The sequence below is a fragment of the Callithrix jacchus genome, chromosome 3 (genome assembly GCF_049354715.1).
Source record: "Callithrix jacchus isolate 240 chromosome 3, calJac240_pri, whole genome shotgun sequence".
In the NCBI taxonomy this organism is placed as follows: Eukaryota; Metazoa; Chordata; class Mammalia; order Primates; family Cebidae; genus Callithrix; species Callithrix jacchus.
In genome coordinates this window covers 68,149,379-68,172,609 of record NC_133504.1, presented here as the reverse complement: position 1 = coordinate 68,172,609, position 23,231 = coordinate 68,149,379, and the positions used below count along the sequence as shown (strand labels likewise).

Genomic DNA, 23,231 nt, shown 5'->3' with positions numbered 1-23,231 from the left:
AAGTTCTAATTATAAAATTCATTTATGTAAAAGCAAAACACTCCTAATTGCTTCCATAGAAAGTCATCACGAATCTATGAGCCAGTCTTCCTTTTAATATTCTGTAATGCAAGGTCCACCAATAATTATATCTTTCTGGCTAAGCAATTTTTAAATACAATATTTAAATAAGAAGATATGGCAACCAAGGAAAAATATATTTTTAAAAAACCATATATTATTTACAATTTGTATTAGTTTATGCTTCTGTCATAATTTATGAGAATGCAGAGAATTAAAACACAGAACCAGATGTACATTGAGAAATAATTCTAAAATGTTTCAAAACTCGAATGAATTCTTATTTTAGAACTCAGACATTTTATATATCATATATAATATATAGGCTCCAACTCTGGTTGGAGGAAAAGGGCAATTTCTATTGACAAAAGATTTACTTTCATGAAGCAAAAACAAGCTTTCCCATTACTAGAATCAAAGTTGTAAGCCAAGTTTCAAAGTGCAGTAGACAACTTCACAAGAGAATATTCCCAAGTAGAATTTATAATTTACATACCTGTACAGATGAATATTTGGAAAAATTTCCCATTTGATGCCACCTAAAATCTTCATTTAGTCTTTGATCTGAAACAAAGCGAAAAACAGATTTCAATTCTTTAAAACTACAAATACAGTAACTATTTAATATAGCCAATGCAAAACGTCTAGTCTCTACTGCTTCTCAAGATAAGATAAATCATCAATTTTGATACACCATTTTAGAACCTGAAAATAAGCCCTTTTATATATCTAAGCCAACTAATTACTGCTAAGTGAAAAAAAGAACATCTGCAAAGAACTACCTTTTCTGATTTCATAAACATGAATTCACAGCCTCTGTTGGCTTGCTCTTCAGGTTAATGGAAGTAAAACATATTCTCCACATCTTATTCCTGCTACTAAAATTGAGAAGCGTTGGGAAGATAAACTATAGCCATATATTTTTAGGTTTCTTAAAAGCAACTGAAACTCTTCCAGGACAAACCTCTACCTTGAGGAGAAATTGCAGGACAAAGAATCCAAATTAAACAGGAGTGGGTAAGAGACAATGGGGAAATAAGACCCAGAATAAAGGCGAGAGGTCTCAGCAAAAACAAGGCCAGTCCAGGCCCAGTGGCCCATGCCTGTAATCCTAGCACTTTGGGAAGCCAAGGCGGGTGGATTGCTTGTGGTCAGGAGTTCAAGTTCAGCCTGGCCAAGATGGCAAAACCCCATCTCTACTAAAAATACCAAAATTAGCCGAGCGTAGTGGCACACACCTATAATTCCAGCTACTTGGGAGGCTGAGGCAGGAGAATCACTTGTACCCGGGAGGCAGAGGTTGTGGTGAGATAAGACTGCACCATTGCACCCCAGCCTGAGTGACAGAGTGAGACTCTGAAAAAAAAAAAGAAATAACAAGACCATATTTTTATTGACAACAAGAAAAGTAACATACATAGAATAGTACCCAACAAATTTGCAATTATACATCCTTTCCAATTCACACAGAAGATTTAATGTTTATTATTTGCTGGTAAAAGAAAGTCTCAATAATTAAGGACTGAGGCCAAAGACAGTATGTTATCTGACAACAGCACAATCAAGAATCAAAAAGAAAAGGGAAATTTTTTATACGTTGGAAGTTTAGAAATCACTTTTGGCCAAGCATGGTGGCTCATGCCGTTGATCTCACTGCTTTGAGAGGCCAAAGCAGGAGAATCACTTGAGCCTACAAGTTTGAGGCTGCAGTGAGCTGTGATTGCATACTACCCTACAGCCTGGGCAAAAAAGCATGACACTATCTCAAATAAATAAATAAATAAATAAAATTAAAACCCACTATGAATAACCCACGATCTCAGGAGGAGTTACAAAATAAATTTAAAAATATTTTGAAGTGAACAATAGTGAAAATGTGACAGATATCTCAAAAACTTGCTTAAAATCTGTAGCTTTAATTGCATATACCAGAGAAAAAGACGGAAGTTACAAATGCATTCCAAGAAGTAAGAAAAACATTAAATCCTAAGAAAGCCAAGTCGAGGACATAAAGATAAGCCCAGAAAATAAAGAAATAGAAAATACACTCAGGTAAAATGATTAAAAATATGATCATCTCAAAAGTTATTTTTAAAAAGCATCTGATGAAATTCAAGATATATTCATGATAAACCCTTAGCAAAGTAAGTCTAGAAGGGAACATTGTTATTATAAAGAATGCTTATGTAAAATACACAACAAACATCTTACTTATGGGTGAAAATGTTGAAAACTTTCCCTTGGAAATTAGGAATCACATAAGGATAAATTCTTATGACATTCTATTATAACACTCTATTCGAGGTCTAAGTTAATGCAATAAAGCAAGTAAAAGATCTAAAAGATATAAAGGATGAAAAAACTGTCATTATTCATAGTTATGAGTGTATATGTGATCAATCAAAAAACATCACAGATATATATATATATATATATATACATATTTTAACGCTTTCACTAGGAGCCGGCTTTATTCACTCAGATACTCTGATTCGAAAACAACCTGAAAGCACATCGTAACTGTAGGATTTACAGACGAGAACAAGGACCTCAGAACCAACTCTAGGTGCCCTGGAAAAAACCTGCTTTAAACAAAGACAACAAAATAAAAAATAAAGCAAATAAAACCTCCCTTGTCTCCCAGGGTCGGGGGTTCAGGGCAACTGCAGTAAAGACTGACACGTGGCAGAGGGGTAGATTAGGAGCCGATTTATTTCTCTGGTGTACTGAACAAGAGTCCAAGTTTAAAGCATTAAATAAGAGGCGACCGTTCAGGAGGGAACAATGGCTTGAAAATGAAAATGAAGACAGAGCTGGAGCAGCGCGCCTCTTTCCGTGAGTGATGAGAAGCGAATGATTTGAAAAACGTGAAGGGAAGGTTGGTGACGCTACAGAATAGAGCCCCTCCCTCCCACCACGGGGGCGGCGGCTGCCCGCTGTGTCCAGCTTCGGGGCACAACAGAGCCAACCCCAAAGCCGGCCCCACTGTGAGCTTCCAGTGCCCTTCTGCTGAGAATGCCCGGAGCAGAGGGTGGCAGGTTCCCAGGGGAACCGCTTCCCATAACGAGCAAGCCAGGTTACGTGGGTTTCCCCGGAAATTAACTTTCTGCAGACTTACACCCGCCCAGGACATCAGGATAAAATGCCGCGGCCCTGAGAAGCCGCCAGGCGTGAACATGCAGGGACTTCCTGCTTCACCGTCTGAGGCCGAGGGCTCATGGGGTCTCAGCAGAACACGGGCTGGAGCTGACTGGGGTCATTCCTCCTACACCCCGACCTCCCCAGCCCCAGCTTGTCATCACGGAGGCAGAGAACCCACGGCCCGTGGAATCCAAGTGACGCACGAAGCTTCGTGGCGTAACGGGCCGGTCACTCCGTGGAAGTATCCCCCACCACCCCGCCCCCCGGTTAAAAATTAGTTGTCAGTCTTGGAAAATGTCTGTTTTCCTGAATAAGTGAAAGCCACTTAGAATAGTCCAGCCACAGAGAAACTCAGCGGTGGCAATATTTTAAAATCCATTTCCCCATGGGAGTGAGTTTAAAAGAGAAAATTCAACAGTCCTCTCCGGGAATAAATTCAGAAACACCCCTGCCTGTGTGGAAAAGCTGGCTGCACAGGGGAACTGGACTCAGGGCTGAGACACAGAAGATACAACCTCAGGACCCATCGGCTTTTTTTTTTTTGAGACAGAGTTTCACTCTTGTCACCCAGGCTGGAGTGCAGTGGCGCGATCTCGGCTCAATACAACCTCCACTTCCCAGGTTCAAGCGATTCTCCCACCTCAGCCTGCCGAGTAGCTGGGATGACAGGTACCTGCCACCATGCCCAGCTAATTTTTGTATTTTTTAGGAGAGACAGGGTTTCACGGTGTTGGCCAGGCTGGTCTCGAACTCCTAACCTCAGCGTGAGCCACCACGCCAGACCAGTTTTCAAGGACCAATTCCGCAAGGTGAATTTTGGCAGAGAGAAGGAACAGACTGTCTGCCGGCAACCCTAGCAACATACAAGGTGTTCCACACCACCTATTTTTTTTTGCTGGTTGACTGCATTCTTGTGATCATCTGTGAGGTGTTTAACCGAATGTTAAAAAAAAAAGGTCTGTCTTTTCAAGAAGGGTATTTTGGCTAAAAGGTCTCCTCTCCATTTCTCAGAAGGGAGAGGCCCCGGCTTCCATGAGGATGTAAACATGAATGCGCTGATGTGAGCTTGCAGAAGTCCCTTCAGAGACGATGGTGCTGAAAGGCTACTTCCACGCCTCCCAGGATGTTCCCGCATTTCTTAGAAACCCTCGCAGGGAGGAGCTGAAAGGGAAATGGTGTGCCATGCCTTGAGTGTCTGTGAAGGAACCCCTCCTCCAGGCTCTGCGGCAAGCCAAGAGTAGCGCTGGCAATTCCCAGGCCAAAGTTGGGAGGGACCCGGAAACAGGTGAGGAAAGTAAACCATTGCAAAGCCACCTCTCCCATGTTTTTTTCTTTTTGAGACAGTCTTGCTCTTGTTGCATAGGCTGGACTGTAGTGGAATGATCTAGGCTCACTGAAACCTCCGCCTCCTGGGTTCAAGCGATTCTCTGGTCTTGAACTGCTGACCTCAGGTGATCCGCCCGCTTTGGCCTCCCAAAGTGCTAGGATTACAGGCGTGAGCCACTGCACCCGGCCCTCTCTCATCGCTGGCATCTCTTTCCTTTTTCTGCCTTCCCAACTAGGCGTCAAAGACGGTGGATGGTCTCTGCGGTTCAAAACCGAGCCAACCGAGTGGGTATGTAGAGCAAAGCATCCAGAGGGCTTCCGAAGGGGGTGACAGAAACACCTGCTCATCCACATGCGCGGGGGCCAGCCGATTCCTCTTGGCACTGACCACATTGGCGGCGGAGCCAAAGAGATGCTTGGGTGCCAGGTGCATGGGAGCTGTGCACCAGTACTTCTGCAGCACCTTGGGGAGCAGGGGGAACAGGGCCAGGTGATTGGACCACCACTTGAGAGGGTCCTCATTGAGGCCCAGCACCTTCAGTGACTTGAAGTTGCTGAGTTCCTCTAGCACCTGCACTTGCCACTCCTCCTGGTCCTCCACACTGCCCGTCTGGCAGAAGATCTCTGCCAGCATGCTGTTGATGACGCTGGTGGGCGGTGGTGTGGACCGGCACATGAGCTTCTTCACGGGCGGCTCCTCCCGGGCCGTGGCCAGGAGGATCTTGTCCTCTGCTGCGCGGTAGCTGCCCGCCGCCATCCTTGAGTTTGTCCAGCAGGCTGTTGGCCTCCTCCAGCGTGCAATTCTCCACCTGCTGCCACTCAAAGGCGGAGAGGAAGGGCAGCCGCTTGTAGCGTGGGTCCAGGAAGGTGTGGCCATGTTGAGAAACATGTCGATCTCGGGGGCCTCCTGGTAAGTCTTCTAGAGCTCCTTGGCAATGACCTCCTTGGCCATGCTGAGCTCCTTGGCATCCATCTCCTTGACGTTGAGCGTGGTGTTCAGGAGCATGTGCAGCAGCAGCTTGACCATGCCAATGGTCAGGTACCGGGAGGCTGACAGCATCTCCGCCACCTGCTTGAAGGGCTGCAACAACTTCACCAGCGTGTCGATGGTGGCCCACTCGCCCACTTCCAGCATGAGGTGGTGGCTGTTGCTGTCCTCCACCAGCACGCCCACGATGGTGAACTGCTGCTCCTTGAGATGCTGCAGCATGGCCAGCATGCTGCCCCACCAGGACACGCAGTTGCTGACCAGCATGCAGTGCGATGCGTTCTGCTGCTTCTGCTTCTTGTACAGCGTGTATATGGCCACGGCTGACTGCTGGAAGTACTCCACCAGCCTGCGGCAGTGTGCTAGGCAGCACGCCCAGCTTCGGGAGACGGAAGGCCTGCTGGATGGAGGCATGGAAGGCCTGGCCCAGGCAGGGCATATGTATCGCGACATCCAGCAGCGAGCAGGCCTTCACGATGTCCTTGCCATAGTCGGTGGTGGCGCTGAACACCTTGGTGCCGATGCCCCACTCGATGAAGACCTCGTAGAGCACGCACGTGATGGTCTCCGCTGTGTTCTCGGGCACCTCAAATGTCTTGAGGCAGCGCGAGCCCATGGAGAGGCAGTGCAGGGGGGTGGGGTGCGGGGGCCGTGCCCTGGAAGTGGGCGCCCAGCGTACACGTAGGTGCAGTTCTGGTTCTCGCTCCTCCACGTGTCTGTGGAGATGCTGCACCAGGTGGCCTCGGCCAGCTCCTTGAGGGCTGCCTTGAGGATGGCACCGTACTTCTCAGGAATGGCCTTGATGGAGATGTACTTGTGGCTGGGGAGCTCGTAGCAGGGGTTGGTCGTCTTGAGCAGCACCTTGAAGGTGGGCTCGTCCACGATGGTAACCGGGTACAACTCCTTGCAGATGAGGCCCAGCACTGCTGCGGTCAGCTCCTGCTGCTTCTTGCTGTCGTGGCCGTGGTTGGCCTTGGCGGCCAGCACATCAGGCCCCGGCGGCTGGGACGCCTCAGGATTCAGCTTGGAGAAGGCAGTTGCGAAGGCCTAGCGCATGTGCTCCGTGTTGCTCTTGACGAACTCGCAGAATTCCTCAGGGTGGTTCTTCTCCAGGTGGTAGTACAGGTTGGAGGTGTTCCCGGAGTAGGCGATCTGGGCCATGCAGATGTGGCAGCTGATCTTCTTCCACTGCAGGATGCATCCCTCCACGTTGGTGTCAAAGTTGAAGTACTTCCACACCTTGCTCTTGGTGCAGGTGGGCCACCAGCTTCAGGTCTGTCTGCGAGCTCTCCAGCCCTTTATGATTCTCCATCGATTCTCCACCTGCAGGAGCCTGCCGCCCAGACTGCCACTCATTCGTGGGGACCTGCTGGCTCCAGGAAGCCCCCACAGCAGCACTGCAGCAGCTGTTCCGGGATCACGGTGGTACCAGCTGCGTAGACCTGCAGGGCCGCCCGTGCCACAGACAATGGCAACATGGCTGCCCCACCAGTGCTGCTGCCCCACAGATATATTCTTAAAATTAATCGAGTTTAACAAAGTTGTTGGATACAAGATCAACAGTAAAAAGTAATATTTCTAGATACTGGCAACATAAAGTTAGAAAATAGTAACAGATGCTATTTATAGTCCCACAAAAAGATCAATGCCAAGGAATAAATACAACAAAAGATGTTTAAGATCCCTACACAGAAAACTATGAAACATTTCTCTGGAAAAAACTATTTTAAAATTTATAGGAAACCAAAAAAAAGAGACTGAATAGCCAAAGCAATCCTAAGCAAAAAGAACATACCTGGAGGCATCATGCTGCCCAACTTTGAACTACATTACAGGGCTACAGTAACCAAAACAGCATGATTCTGGTAGCAAAAAACAGACACATAGGCCAATGGAACATAATAGAGAACCCAGAAAAAGGCCACACACTTACAACTATCTGATCTTTGACAAATCTGACAAAAACAAGCAATGGGGAAAGGATTCCCTACTTTAAATGGTGCTCAGATAACTGGTAAGTCATGCAAAAGACTGAAACTGGACCTCTTGCTTACAGAATATATACACATTAACTCAAGACAGATTAAAGACTTAAATGTAAAACCCCAAATTATAAAAACCCCAGAAGACAACCTAGGTAACACCATCTGGACATAGGAGTGGGCAAAGGTTTCATGACAAAGATGCCAAAAGCAACTGCAACAGAAGCAAAAACTGACAAAGGGAAACTAATTAAAATAAGGAGCTTTGGCACAGCAAAGGAGGCTATCTACAGAGTGAACAGACAAGCTGCAGAGTGAGAGAATGTTTTGCAAACTATGCATCAGATAAAGGTCTAATATTCAGCATCTATAAGGAACTTAAACAATTTTACAAGACCAAAAAATCCTGTTAAAAAGTAGACAAAGCACATGAACAGACACCTTTTAAAAGAATACATATGTGTGGCCAAGAAGCATATGAAAAAAAGCTCAACATCACTGTTTATTAGAAAAATGCAAATCAAAACCACAATGAAATACTATCACACTAGTCAGAATGGCTATTATTGAAAAGTCAGAAAATAACATGCTGGTTTTGTGGAGAAAAAGGAACACTTATAAACAGTTGGTGGGAGTGTGAATTAGTTCAACCATTGTGGAAGACAGTGTGGTGATTCCTCAAACACCTAAAGACAGAAATACTATTTGACCCTTTAATTTCATTACAGAGTATACACCAAAAGAATACCAATCATTCTACCACAAAGACACATGAACATATATGTCCATTGCAGCACTATTCACAATAGTAAAGACATGAAATCAACCTTAATGCCCATCAACAGTGGACTGGCTAAAGAAAATGCGGTACATGTATACCATGAAATACTATGCAGCCATAAAGAAGAACAAGATCATGTCCTTTGCTGGACCATGGATGGAGCTGGAGGCTATTATTCTTAGCAAACTAATACAGGAACAGAAAACCAAATATGGCATGTTCTCAATTATAAGTGGGAGTTAAATGATGAGAACACATGGAGGGTACCAACAAACACTGGGGCCTACTGGAGGGTGAAGGGTGGGAGGAAGGAGAGGCTCAGGACAAGTAACTAATGGGTACTAGGCTTAATACATGGGTGACAAAATAATCTGTATTACAAATGCTCATGACACAAGTTTACCTATATAACAAACCTGCACATGCACTCCTGCACTTAAAATTAAAGATAAATTTAACAACAACAAAAAAAGCTCGTAAGAAAACAAAAAAATTAATCGCAATACAAACCTCTTTTTTCCCTGACAGAGTTTTCAAATAAGAAAAAAACTAGATCTGTGTTCTCAGTAATTAAGTAAATCATGCATTAATAATGAGGGAAACACTTTCAATCTTCATGGATTGATTATAATCTGGAGAAAATTTTACTGTAATTTAAATTCTATTATTTCCTTCATTCTACAAGTACTTATCTCACTTGTTTAATTTGCATATCCTGGATATATGAAGATGTTAGTGTATGTATGTATGTATGTATGTATATATCTACACACACACACGCACATTCATTGTTAGTTTCAATTTGCTAATATTTTATTTTGGAATTTAGTTCCAATATGCATAAGTGAAACACGTCTATAATTTTCCTTTTTTCCAAGTATGTTTTTTGTGTAGTAGTTAAGAAAAGAAACACTGAAACTAGACTGCCTAGGTTCAAATCCCAGCTTCAGTCACCTACTAGCTCTGTTAACCTTGACTTTGGGATGGCACTTATCCAGAGGGTTGAGCTATCTATAGGTACTAAACAGTATTGGGTATGACAATTGTAAAGGCAAACTAACCAACCAATCATGGCATGAGGTGTTACTGGGCATTAGCTATAGAAAAGCAGGAGCATAATCATATTAAGGTTACTGACAAGAGCAGAAGGACAAATGGGCAATGTCTAAGACAGCAGTAAAAACAAACTGGGAAGGAGTCAAGAAAATAAAGGAAATGAAGGGCTCAGAGGATAGAGGTCTTGAGGAAGTCAAAGAACGGTTATAGTAGGAGTATGGAACTTGAGTTTAAGACCTCAAAAAGTAGGGCAACCTGAATAGGACTTCTGCTTATACTTAAGAATAACATGGACCACTTTTCTTCCTGACACACACACAAAAGCAAGCAAATAAATCATCAGTGCCTTATAGTATACTACACATCAGACAATGATAATGAGAGACATGAAACAAATGAGGTACGTCCCATGATTGCCCCATTTTAATGACTTAAGAGACTTTCCAGGGCCATGACACAGGGGGAGGAAATGCAAGTAGAGACCACTGGACTCTTTATTATTAAGATGTGGAGCTGAGAAGTAGTATAGATTAAGTGAACTAGAATTGACAGGACAGAGAATAGGAGCAAAGATTGAATGCACAGAGAAAGAACCCTAGGGAATGTGAGACCTGCAGAAATTCCTTCTTGAGTATAATAGAGAATACTGAATAGCTCTTAATTTATTAAAGAAATTGAGTTTGTATTTTAAAACGTTTCCACAAAGAAAACTTCAGGTCTAGTTGGCTTCACCTTTGAATTCTATCAAATATTTAAGGAAAAAATAAAATCATTTTATACAAACTCTTACAGAAAGTTGAAGAGGGCAAAATATTTTCCAAGTAATTATATGAGGCTGGCATTATCTGATACTAAAACCAGACAAAAATACTGGGAAGTTGGGGGGAAGACACTTTAAGAGGCTGAGGTGGGAGGACTGCTTAAAGCCAGGAGTTCAAGACCAATCTGGGTGATAAAGGGAGACCTGGCCTCTACAAAAAATAAAAATATTGCCAGGTGCAGTAGCACATGCCTGTAGTCCTAGCTACTCAGGAGGCTGAGGCAGGTGGAGGGCTTCAGCCTAGAAGTTCAAGGTTGTAGTAAGCTACAAGCCTGGGTGACAGTGAGACCCTTGCACAAAAAAAAAAAAAAGGAAAAGCAAAAAAGTCTCATAGGCTGCACATGATAGCTCATGCCTATAATCCTAACACTTTGGGAAAGTGAGGCAAGAGGATCACTTGAGCCTAGGAGTTCAAGACCAGCCTGGGAAGCATAGGGAGACCCTATCTCTAAAAAAGAAAAAAAATAGCCAGAAATGGTGGCATGTGTCTGTAGTCCCAGCTACTCAGGAGGCGGAGGCAGAAGGACAGCTTGAGCCCAGGAGGTTGAGGCTGCAGGGAGCCATGACTGTGGCACTGCATTCCAGCCTGGTCATCAGAGGAAGATCCCATCCCAAAAAGAAAAAAAAGCTTCTGAACACACTAAAATTTTAAACAAATATGTATAAAATAAAATTCAACAATATGGAAAAAGGTTTTACATCATGACCACATAGAGTTTATTCCAGAAAGGCAAGGTGGTTTTAACATTTGAAATTAATCAACGTAATTCATTCTATTAACAAACGAAAAATGAAGAAAAATCTGATGATTTCGATGGATGCAGAACAGCATTTAAAAAAATCCAGCATCCATTATGATAAAAATTCTTAGCAAACTAGGAATAGAAAGGAACATTCTCAACATAAGAACATCTATGAAAAACCTACAACTAGTATCATATCTAATTCTGAAAGACAAAAACTTTCTCATAAGATGAAGTGAACAAGACATGGATGTCTATTCCCATCACTTCTGTACAGTACTGTACTAGAGATTCTAGCCACTGCAATAAGGCAAGAAAAAGAAATGAAAAGCAGATGGTAGCAGCTCCTGCAGCAGCAACAGTGACTACAAGGGATGGCGGTGGCTGCAGCAGGACCTGCAACATCCCACAAGTTTTTCCAGAGCTTCTTAGATGCTCTAATTGATGAGGATCCCCCCAGGCAGCATTAGAGGAGCTAAGGCTTTGGAACAGAAACCAGATGATGCACAATATTATTGTCAAAGAGCTTATTGCCATATTCTTCTTGGGAATTGCTGTGCTGCTGCTAATGACGCAAAGTAGTCTCAAACTCAATCCAAATAATTCCATTGCTATGTTGAGAAAAGGAATATGTGAATACCATGAAAAAAACAGAAACTATGCTGCTGCTTAGAGATGTTAACAGGACAAAAATTAGATAGTGCAGATACTGATTTCAGTGTCTGGATTCAAAGGTGTTGAGAAGCTCAGAATGGTTCAGAATCTAAGGTGTGGACTCACTCATCAGTCAAAAATCAAGGATGACTGGTATCAAACAGAATCTCAAGTAGTCATTACACTTATAATCAAGAATGTTCAGAAGAATGGTGTAAAGGAAGTTTCAGAAAAAGAGTTGTTATCTTTGGTTAAACTTCTTTCTAAGTAGGATTACAATTTGAAACTCAAACTTCTTCATCCTATAATACCAGAGTTAGCACATTTTAAAGTACTTTCAACAAAGATTGAAATTAAACTGAAAAAGCCAGAGGTTATGAGATGGGAAAAGCTAGAGGGGCAAGGAGATGTGCCTACACCAAAATCAATTCATAGCAGATGTAAAAAAAAAAAACCCTATATCCATTATCATCCCCTTATACAAGAAATTGAGATAAACTGGTTGGTGAGATCAAAGAAGAAAAGAATGAAACGTTGGAGAAAGATGCAGCTTTAAACAGATTATTTCAGCAGATCTATTCAGATGGTTCTGATGAAGTGAAACATGCCATGAACAAATCCTTTATGTAATCTGGTGGTACAGTTTTGAGTACCAACTAGTCTGTTGTAGGTAAAAGGAAAGTTGAAATCAATCCTCCTGATGATATGGAATGGAAAAAGTACTAAACAAATTTGTTCTCACTGTTCTGTGTATATTCTCCTAAAAAAATGAAAGGCACCCAAATTGAAAAGAAAGAAATAAAACACTTTATTATCAGATGACAAGATTATCTATATAAAACAACTGATAACTCCACAAAACTACTAGAGCTAATGAATGAGTTTGGCAAGGCTGCTGAGCAGAATATTAAAAAATATTATTTCTGCATACTAACAATAAAAAAATCAGAATCTGAAAGTAAAAGAATAATACCATGGCTCTCCAAGATGGCCAAAGAGACGCAAATCTGGTGGCACAACACCCAGCAAGACAGATGCAGACATCCAGAGATCTCCTAGCTCCAACCAAGGTATCAGGGACATTTCAGTGGGTCTGGTCCTATAGTGAGCAAAGCCCAGGCAAGGCAGAGCGAGGTAGGGAGGCATGCTGCTTCACCCAGAAAGTGCATCTGACTGGTGAGTTGGAGACTACCCCTCTGGCACTCCAGTCCAATTACAGCACTTCCCCCAAAGCCTCAGAAAAACACAGAACAGGGGATCTTTGCCAGTCCCAGAAATTACAAGCATGGGGTTGAATAATCCAGGACAGTGTCCCAGATTGCTGCAAAGACCGAAACGGATGCATAAGCCCAAAAGTCGGCTGGGAGAACCTGTGGACCAAGCTATCACCCCTTCCCCCTGCCCAGAGAGAGAAGGAGCTGTAAGCGGGAGAACTGACAAAGCAGCTTGGTGGACCCCTACCCCATGACCTGAGAGAGAAGAAGCTGAAAGGGGGAGACAGCCAGGTGCGGCTGGGCGGGTCCCTATCCTCCCACACAAACCCCAGAGGGCTGAAGCTCTGACTCTAGCAGGTTGCGCAAACAGTGCCACAGTCCGAGCTGAACCCTGAATGATCCAGCCCAGTGGAGGAAGGGTACAACCCACCATTAGAGGGGTGGGACAGGGCTACATGTTTTAACAAAAAACACAGCAAGCCTATGTAGCAACGGGACAGTGTTCTTGACCAACCAGCACCTACAAGTCAGCAGAAGAGGCGAGCCTAATCTCCCAGAACAAACAAAAAAGACACAGGAAGCTTCCCTAGTAACCTGAAGGAGTCCCTAGAAACCCAGTAGCACCTCAACAGGCAGACAAGCAACCTCATCAAGCAGCTCCCTGACACCACAGCCAGGTAAATCCACAAAGATGGGAAAAAACCAGCGCAAAAAAAATGAAACCATCAAAGGCCAGAACACCTCTTCTCCTTCAAGGGATCACAACTCCTCAACAACACATGAACACAACATGACCAAGAAAGAGTGCAATGAATTGACAGAAACAGGCTTCAGAAGGTGCACAATAACAAACTTTTCAGAGCTAAAGGAACACGTTCTAACTCAATGCAGAGAAACCAAAAACCTTGAAAAAAGGTTAGATGAAATCCTAACTAGAATAAGCAGCTGAGAGAACATAAATGACTGGATGGAGTTGAAAAACACAGCACAAGAACTACATGAAGCAAACACAAGTTTTACTAGCTGAAACGCTCAAGCAGAAGAAAGGATATCAGAGATCAAAGATAACTCAATGAAATAAAAAGAGAAGGCAAGACAAGAGAAAAAAGAGTGAAAAGAAGTGAAAAAAGCCTCCGAGAAAAATGGGATTATGTGAAAAGACCTAATCTGCACTTGATTGGTGTACCTGAATATGATGGGGAGAATGAATCCAAGCTGGAAAACATGCTCCAGGATATTATGCAGGAGAACTTCCCAAGCTTAGCAAGGCAGTCTTACATTCAAATTCAAAAAACACAGAGAACTCCACAAAGATATTCTTCAAGAAGAGCAACCCCAAGGCACATAGTCATCAGATTCACCAGGGTTGAAATGAAGGAAAAATGCTAAGGGCAACCAGAGAGAAAGGTCAGGTTACCTACAGAGGGAAGCGAATCAGACTCACAGATCTCCTGGAAGAAACCCTGCAGGCCAGAAGAGAGTGGGGGCCAATATTCAACATCCTTAAAGAAAAGAAATTTCAACCCAGAACTTCATATCCAGCCAAACTAACCTTCATAAGTGAAGGAGAAATAAAATCCTTTATAGACAAGCAATTGCTGAGAGATATTGTCACCACCAGACCTGCACTACAAGAGCTCCTGAAAGAAACACTAAGCACTGAAAGAAACAAGTACCAGCCACTGCAAAAGCAAACGAGTTGGCAAAGACCAAAAATGCAATGAAGAAAATAAGTCAACTAATGGGAAAGGAAACAAAATGGCAGGATCAAATTCACACATAACAATATTAACGTTGAATGTAAATGGCCTAAAAGCCCAAATCAAAAGACAGACTGGCAAACTGGATAAAAAGTCAAGACTTGCTCTGTGGGGGAGGGGGGTCCGCCATTACCGAGGCACTCCATCACTACGGAGGTAATCCCCCATTACTGAGGCAGCCCGCTGTTACTGAGGCAACCCACCACTACAGAAAGAGTCCAACATTACAGAGGTGGGCCGGCTTTGCTGAGGCAGTTCTAACTACACCCGCATAAACAGTACTTCAGGGAAGTTCACACGGCAGCTGGGCAGAGCCCACAGCAGCTCAGCAAAGCCTCTGCAGTCTGACAGTGACTAGGCTGCCTCCTCGCTGGGCAGGGCAGCCCTGATAAAAAGGCAGCAGCACAACGGAAACCCATATATAAAGCCCTAAGTACCCAGGGCAGAGCACCTGGGGGAAAAAAAGGGGGTTTATGAGTTCTGCTGAAGCAGACTTAAATGTACCTACCTAGCAGCTCTGAATGAACAACAGAAATCACAGCTCAGCACTTGAGCTCCTATAAAGGACAGACTGTCTCCTCAAGCAGCTCCCTGACCCCCATATATCCAAAGAGTCACCTCATAAAGGACTCCTCAAACTGACATTTGGTGGGTATCCTTCCAGGACAAAGATAGCAGAAGAAGAAACTGGCAGCAAACCTTACTGTCTTGCAGCTGCTGCAGGTAGTCCCCAGACAAGCAGAGCCTGGAGTGGACCTCAGCAGTCCTACAGCAGAGGGTCCAGACTGTTAGGAGGAAAACTAAAAAAAAAACAGAAGGAAATAACTTCATCATCAACAAACTGGATGTCCACTCAGAGACGTAATCAGAAAGTCAACAACTTCAAAGACGACAGGTGGATAAATCCACAAAGATGGGAAGAAACCAGCGCAAAAAGGATGTCAACACCCGAAACCAGAATGACTCTCCTCCTACAAGGGATCACAACTCCTCATCAGCAAGGGAACAAAGCTTGATGGAGAATGACTGTGATGAATTGACAGAGTTAGGCTTCAGAAGGTGGGTAATAAGAAACTCTGTGAGCTAAACGAATATGTTCTAACCCAATGCAAAGAAACTAAGAACCTTGAAAAAAGATTTGATAAAATGCTAATGAGAATAAACAACTCAGATAGGAATATAAGTAAATTGATGGAGCGGAAAAACACAACGCGAGAACTTTGTGAAGTATGCACAAGTTTCAACAGCCGAATTGACCAAGCAGAAGAAAGAATATCAGAAGTCGAAGGTCAACTCAATGAAATAAAACGAGAAACCAAGATTAGAGAAAAAAACGCAAAAAGGAATGAACAGTCTCCAGGAAATGTGGGACTATGTGAAGAGACCTAACCTACGTTTGATAGGTGTACCAGAAGGGGATGAAGAGAACGAATTCAAGCTGGAAACTACTCTTCAGGATATCATCCAGGAAAACTTCCCCAACCTAGCAAGGCAGGCCAATATTCAAGTCCAGGAAATACAGAGAACACCACAAAGATATTCGTCAAGAAGAGCAAGCCCAAGGCACATAATTGTCAGACTCACCAGGGTTGAAATGAAGGAGAAAATGCTAAGAGCAGCCAGAGAGAAAGGTCGAGTCACCCACAAAAGGAAGCCCATCAGCCTCACAGCAGATCTCTCAGCAGAAACCCTGCAGGCCAGAAGAGAGTGGGGGCCAATATTCAACATCCTTAAAGAAAAGAATGTTCAACCCAGAATTTCATATCCAGCCAAACTAAGCTTCATAAGTGAAGGAAAAATAAAATCCTTTGTGAACAAGCAAGTACTCAGAGATTTTGTCACCCCCAGGCCTGCTTTACAAGAGCTCCTGAAAGAGGCACTACACATAGTGAGGAACAACCAGTACCAGCCATTCCAAAAACATACCAAATGCTAAAGAGCATCAACAAAATGAAGAATCTGCATCAGCTAACAGGCAAAACAGCCAGCTTGCATCAAAATGGCAGGATCAAATTCACACATAACAATATTAACACTAAATGTAAATGGACTAAATGCCACAATCAAAAGACACAGACGGGCAAATTGGATAAAAAGCCCAAACCCATCAGTGTGCTGTATTCAGGAAACCCATCTCACATGCAAGGATACACAAAGGCTCAAAATAAAGGGATGGAGGAAGATTTACCAAGCAAATGGAGCAAATAAAAGCAGGAGCTGCAATTCTTGTCTCTGATAAAACAGACTTTAAAGCACCAAAGATCAAAAGAGGCAAAGAAGGACATTACATAATAGTAAAAGGATCGATACAACAAGAAAAGCTAATGATCCTAAATATATACGAACCCAATACAGGAGCACCCAGATACATAAAGCAAGTTCTTAATGAGTTACAAAGAGACTTAGACTCCCACACAATACTAGTGAGAAACTTTAACACCCCATTGTCAATATTAGACAGATCAACCAGACAGAAAATTAACAAGGATATCCAGGACGTGAACTCAGACCTGGAACAAGCAAACCTAACAGACAGTTACAGAACTCTTCACCCCAAATCCACAGAATAAACATTCTTCTCAGCACCACATCACACCTACTCTAAAACTGACCACATAATTGGAAGTAAATCACTCCTCAGCAAATGCAAAACAACTTAAATCATAACAAACAGTCTCTCAGACCATGATGCAATCAAGTTAGAATCCAGAATTCAGAAACTAACTCAGAACTGCACAGCTTCATGGAAACTGGACAACTGGCTCTTGAATGTTGACTGGATAAACAATGAAATGAAGGCAGAAATAAAGATGTTCTTCAAAACCAACAAGAAAGAAAACACAACATACCAGAATCCCTGGAACATACTTAAAGCAGTCTCTAGAGGAAAATATATAGCAATAAATGCCCACATGAGAAGGAAGGAGAGATCTAAAATTGACACCCTATTGTCGAAATTGAAAGAGCTAGAGGAACAAGATAAAAAAAACTCAAAACCTAGCAGAAGACAAGAAATAACTAAGATCAGAGCAGAACTGAAGGAGATAGAGACACAAAAACGCCTTCAAAAAATCAATAAATCCAGGAGGTGGTTTTTTGAAAAGATCAACAAAATAGACCACTAGACAGATTAATAAAAAAGAAAGAGAGAAGAATCATGTACATGCAATAAAAAACAGTAAAGTGGATATCACCACAGATTCCACAGAAATTCAAACCATCATCAGAGATTATTAGAAACAATGCTATGCACATAAACTAGTAAACCTGGAAGAAATGGATATATTCCTGGACACCTGCATCCTCCCAAGCCTAAACCAGGAAGAAGTCGAAACCCTGAATAGACCAATAACAAGGTCTGAAATTGAGGCAGCAATTAAAAGCCTACCACACAAAAAAAGCCCAGGAAAGATGGGTTCACAGCTGAATTCTAACAGACATACAAAGAATAGCTGGTACCATTTTTTCTGAAACTCTTCCAAATAATCCAAAAAGAGGGAATCCTTCCCAAATCATTTTTTGAGACCAACATCATCCTGATACCAAAACCCAGCAGAGACTCAGCAAGTAAAGAAAACTTCAGGCCCATATCCATGATGCACATAGATGCAAAAATCTTTAATAAAATTCTGGCAAGCCGATTGCAACAGCACATCAAAAAACTTATCCATCATGATCAAGTAGGATTCATCCCGGGGATGCAAGGCTGGTTCAGCATACGCAAGTCTATAAACGTAATTCACCACATAAAGAGAACCAAGACAAAAACCACATGATTATCTCAGTTGATGTAGAGAAGGCCTTTGACAAAATTCAACAGCCCTTTATGCTAAAAATCCTCAATAAACTCGGTATTGATGGAATGTATCTCAAAGTAATAAAAGCTATTTACGACAAACCAACAGCCAATATCATACTGAATGGACAAAAACTGGAAGCATTCCCTTTGAAATCTGGCACTAGACAAGGATGCCCTCTCTCACCACTCCTATTCAATATAATACTGGAACTTCTAGCCAGATCAATCAGGCAAGAAAAATAAATAAAGGATATTCAAATAGGAAAGGAGGAAGTCATATGGTCTCTATTTGCAGATTATATGATTGTATATCTAGAAAACCCCATCGTCTCAGCCCAAAATCTCCTGAAACTGATAAGCAACTTCAGCAAAGTCTCAGGATATAAAATCAATGTGCAAAAATCACAAGCATTCCTATACACCAATAACAGACTTATTAAAGAGAGCCAAATCAAGAACGAATTGCCATTCACAATTACTAAAAAGAGAATAAAATACCTAGAAATACAACTCACAAGGAATGTAAAGGACCTCTTCAAGGAGAACTACAAGCCACTGCTCAACGAAATAAGAGAGGACACAAACAGATGGAGAAACATTCCAGGTTCATGGTTAGGAAGAATCAGTATCATGAATATGCTCTACTGCCCAAAGTAATTTACAAATTCAACGTTATCCCCATCAAGCTACCAATGACCTTCTTCACAGAACTGGAAAAAACCACCTTAAACTTTATATGGAACCAAAAGGGAGCCCGCATAGCCAAGTGAACTCTAAGTAAAAAGAACACAGCAGGAGGCATCACACTACTGGACTTCAAAGTATACAACAAGGCTATAGTAATCAAAACAGCATGGTACTGATACCAAAACAGAGATATAGACCAATGGAACAAAACAGAGGCATCGGAGGCAACACAACATAACTACAACCATCTGATCTTTGACAAACCTGACAAAAACAAGCAACGGGAAAAGGATTTCCTGTTTAATAAATAGTGTTGGGAAAACTGACTAGCCATGTGCAGAAAGCAGAAACTGGACCCCTTCTGACACCTTACACTAAAATTAACTCCAGATGGATTAAAGACTTAAACATAAGACCTAACACAATAAAAACTCTAGAAGAAAATCTAGGCAAAACCATTCAGGACATAGGCATAGGCAAGGAGTTCATGACCAAAACACCAAAAGCATTGGCAACAAAAGCCAAAATAGACAAATGGGACCTAATCAAACTCCATAGCTTCTGCATGGCAAAAGAAACAGTCATTAGAGTGTATCGGCAAACAAAAGAATGGGAAAAAGCTTTTGCAATCTACCCATCTGACAAGGGCTGATTCCCAGAATTTATAAAGAACTAAAACAGATTTACAAGAAAAAAACAAACAAGCCCATTCAAAAGTGGGCAAAGGATATGAACAGACACTTTACAAAAGAAGACATACATGAAGCCAACAAACATGAAAAAATGCTCATCATCACTGGTCATCAGAGAAATGCAAATCAAAACTACATTGAGATACGATCTCATGCCAGTTAGAATGGCAATCATTAAAAAATCTGGACACAACAGATGCTGGAGAGGATGTGGAGAAAGAGGAACACTTTTACACTGCTGGTGGGAGTGTAAATTAGTTCAACCATTGTGGAAGACAGTGTGGCAACTCCTCAAGGACCTAGAAATAAAATTCCATTTGACCCAGCAATCCCATTACTGGGTATATATCCAGAGGATTATAAATCGTTCTACTATATGGACACATGCACACGAATGTTCATTGCAGCACTGTTTACAATAGCAAAGACCTGGAATCAACCCAAATGCCCATTGATGATAGACTGGACAGGGAAAATGTGGCACATATACACCATGGAATATTACGCAGCCATCAAAAATGATGAGTTTGTGTCCTTTGTAGGGACATGGATGAATCTGGAGAACAACCATCTCAGCAAACTGACACAAGAACAGAAAATGAAATACTGCATGTTCTCACTCATAGATGGGTGTTGAATAATGAGAGCACATGGACACAGGGAGGGGAGCACTACACAGTGGGGCCTGTTGTGGGGAATAGGGGAGGGACAGCGGGGTGTGGGAAGTTGGGGAGAGAAAGCATGGGGAGAAATGGCAGATATAGGTGATGGGGAAGAAGGCAGCAAATCATGCTGCCATGTGTGTACCTATGCAACAATCTTGCATGCTCTTCACATGTACCCCAAAACCTAAAATGCAAAAACAAAAAAATGTCAAGACTCATCAATGTGCTGTATTCACAAAACCCATCTCACATATAAAAACACACATAGACTCAAAATAAAGGGATGGAAGAAGATTTACCAAGCAAATGGAGAACAAAAAAAGGCAGGGGTTGCAATCCTGATCTCTGATAAAATGCACTTCAAACCATCAGAAGAGACAAAGGACACTACATAATGGTAAAATGATCAATCCAACAAGAAGAGCTTACTATCCTAAATATATATGCACCCAACACAGGAGCACCCAGATACATAAAGCAAGTTCTTAATGACCTAAAACGAGATTTAGACTCCCACACAATAATAGTGGGAGACTTCAACACTCCACTGTCAATATTAGATATATCAATGAGACAGATAATTAACAAGGACATCCAGGTCTTAAATGCAGAGCTGGACGAAGCGGACCTAATAGACATATACAGAACGCTCCACCCCAAATACACAGAATATACATTTTTCTCAGCACCACATTGCAGTTAAAAAATTGACCACATCATTCAAAGCAAATCACTCCTCAGCAAATGCAAAAGATGGAAATCATAACAAACAGTCTATCAGACTACAGCGCAATCAGAATAGAACTCAGGATTAAGAAACACACTGAAATTGCACAAACACTTGGAAACTGAACAACTTGCTGCTGAGTGTTGACTGGATAAACAATGAAATGAAGGCAAAAATAAAGATGTTCTTTGAAACCAATCAGAATGAACACACAACTTACCAGAATCTCTGGAGCACCTTTAAAGCAGTCTCGAGAGGGAAATTTATAGCAATAATTGCCCACGTAAAAAACAAGGAAAGATCTCAAATTGACACCCTATCATCAAAATTGAAAGAGTGAAAGGAGGAAAATCAAAAAGAACTCAAGAGCTAGCAGAAGTCAAGAAATAACTAAGAACGGAGCAGAACTGAAGGAAAAAGAGACACAAAAACACTGTTCAATAAAGTTAATAAATCCAGGAGCTGGCTTTTTGAAAATATAACAAAATAGACAGACAACTAGCCAGACTAATAAAAAAGAAAAGAGACAAGAATCAAATAGATGCAATAAAAAATGATAAAGGGGACATCACCACTGATCCCACAAAAATACAAACTACCATTAGAGATTACTACAAACAGCTCTATGCACAGAAACCAGTAAACCAGGAAGGAATGGATAAATTCCTGGACACTTGCATGCTATCAAGCCTAAACCAGGAGGAAGTTGAAACCCTGAATAGACCAGTAACAAGGGCTGAAATTGAGGCAGGAATCAACAGTCTACCAACCAAAAAAAGTCCAGACAGGTTCACAGCTGAATTTTATCAGACATACAAAGAGGAGCTGGTTCCATTCCTTCTAAAACTGTATCAAACAATACAAAAGAAGGAAATCCTCCCTAACTCATTTATGAGACCAACATCATCCTGATACCAAGACCAGGCAGAGACTCAACTAAAAAAAGAGAACTTCAGGCCAATATCCATGATGAACACTGACGCAAAAATCTTCAGTAAAATATTGGCAAACCGATTGCAATAGCACATCAAGAAGCTTATCCATCACAATCAAGGAAGCTTCATCCCGGGAATGCAAAGCTGGTTCAACATGCACAAATCCATAAACGTAATCCATCACATAAACGGAACCAAAGACAAAAACCACAAGATTATCTCAATAGATGCCGAGAAGACCTTTGACAAAATTCAACAGACCTTCATGCTAAAATCTCTCAATAAACTAGGTATTGATGGGACATATCATAAAATGATAAAAGCCATTAATGACAAACCTACAGCCAATATCATACTGAATAGGCAAAAGCTGGAAGAATTCCCTTTGAAATCAGGCACTAGATAAGGATGCCCTCTCTCACCACTCCTATTTGATATAGTATTGGAAGTTCTAGCCAGAGCAATCAGGCAAGAAAAATAAATAAAGGGTATTCAAATAGGAAAGGAGGAAGTCAAACTGTCTCTATTTGCAGATGACATGATTGTATATGTAGAAGACTCCATCGTCTCAGCCCAAAATCTTCTCAAACTGATAAGCAACTTCAGCAAAGTCTCAGGATAAAAAATCAATGTGCAGAAATCACAAGCATTCCTATATTCCAATAACAGAGAGCCAAATCAAGAGCGAACTCCCATTCACAATTGCTACGAAGAGAATAAAATACCTAGGAATACAACTAACAAAGGATGTAAAGGACCTCTTTAAGGAGAACTACAAACCACTGCTCAATGAAATAAGAGGGGATATAAACAGATGGAAAAACATTCCATGCTCATGGTTAGGAAGAATTAATATCATAAAAATGACCATACTGCCCAAAATAATGTATAGATTCAACACTATCCCCATCAAGCTACCAATGACCTTCTTCACAGAATTGGAAAAAATCACTTTATATGGAATCACAAGAGAGTCTGCATAGCCAAGACAATCCTAAGCAAAAAGAACAACGCTAGAGACATCACACTGCTGGGCTTGAAACTACTACAAGGCTACAGTAATCAAAACAGCATGTTACTGGTACCAAAACAGAGACACAGACCAGTGGAACAGGACAGAGGCCCCTGAAGCAACACCACGCATCTACAACCATCTGATCTTGGACAAACCTGACAAAAAGCAATGGGGAAAGGACTCCAT

The 23,231-nt window shown here is 42.0% G+C and overlaps 1 protein-coding gene and 2 pseudogenes across 5 annotated transcripts in view; 1 reads left to right on the top strand and 2 right to left on the bottom strand.

Annotated features, from left to right (window-relative positions):
* Positions 1–23,231, bottom strand: part of SCLT1 (sodium channel and clathrin linker 1) — a 245,784-nt gene that overhangs the window by 215,226 nt on the left and 7,327 nt on the right. For all 5 annotated transcript variants that reach the window (XR_008480049.2, XM_054252918.2, XM_008992707.5 and 2 more), the window contains one exon: positions 557–624. Coding sequence is in view for 4 of the 5 variants with exons in the window: in XM_008992707.5 (XP_008990955.3) it covers positions 557–624 (68 nt within the window). In the remaining variant the exon portion in view is untranslated. The remainder of the gene's footprint in view (positions 1–556; positions 625–23,231) is intronic.
* LOC100404365 (E3 SUMO-protein ligase ZBED1-like) lies at positions 4,618–6,956 on the bottom strand (annotated as a pseudogene).
* Positions 11,252–12,402, top strand: LOC100390827 (protein SGT1 homolog pseudogene; annotated as a pseudogene).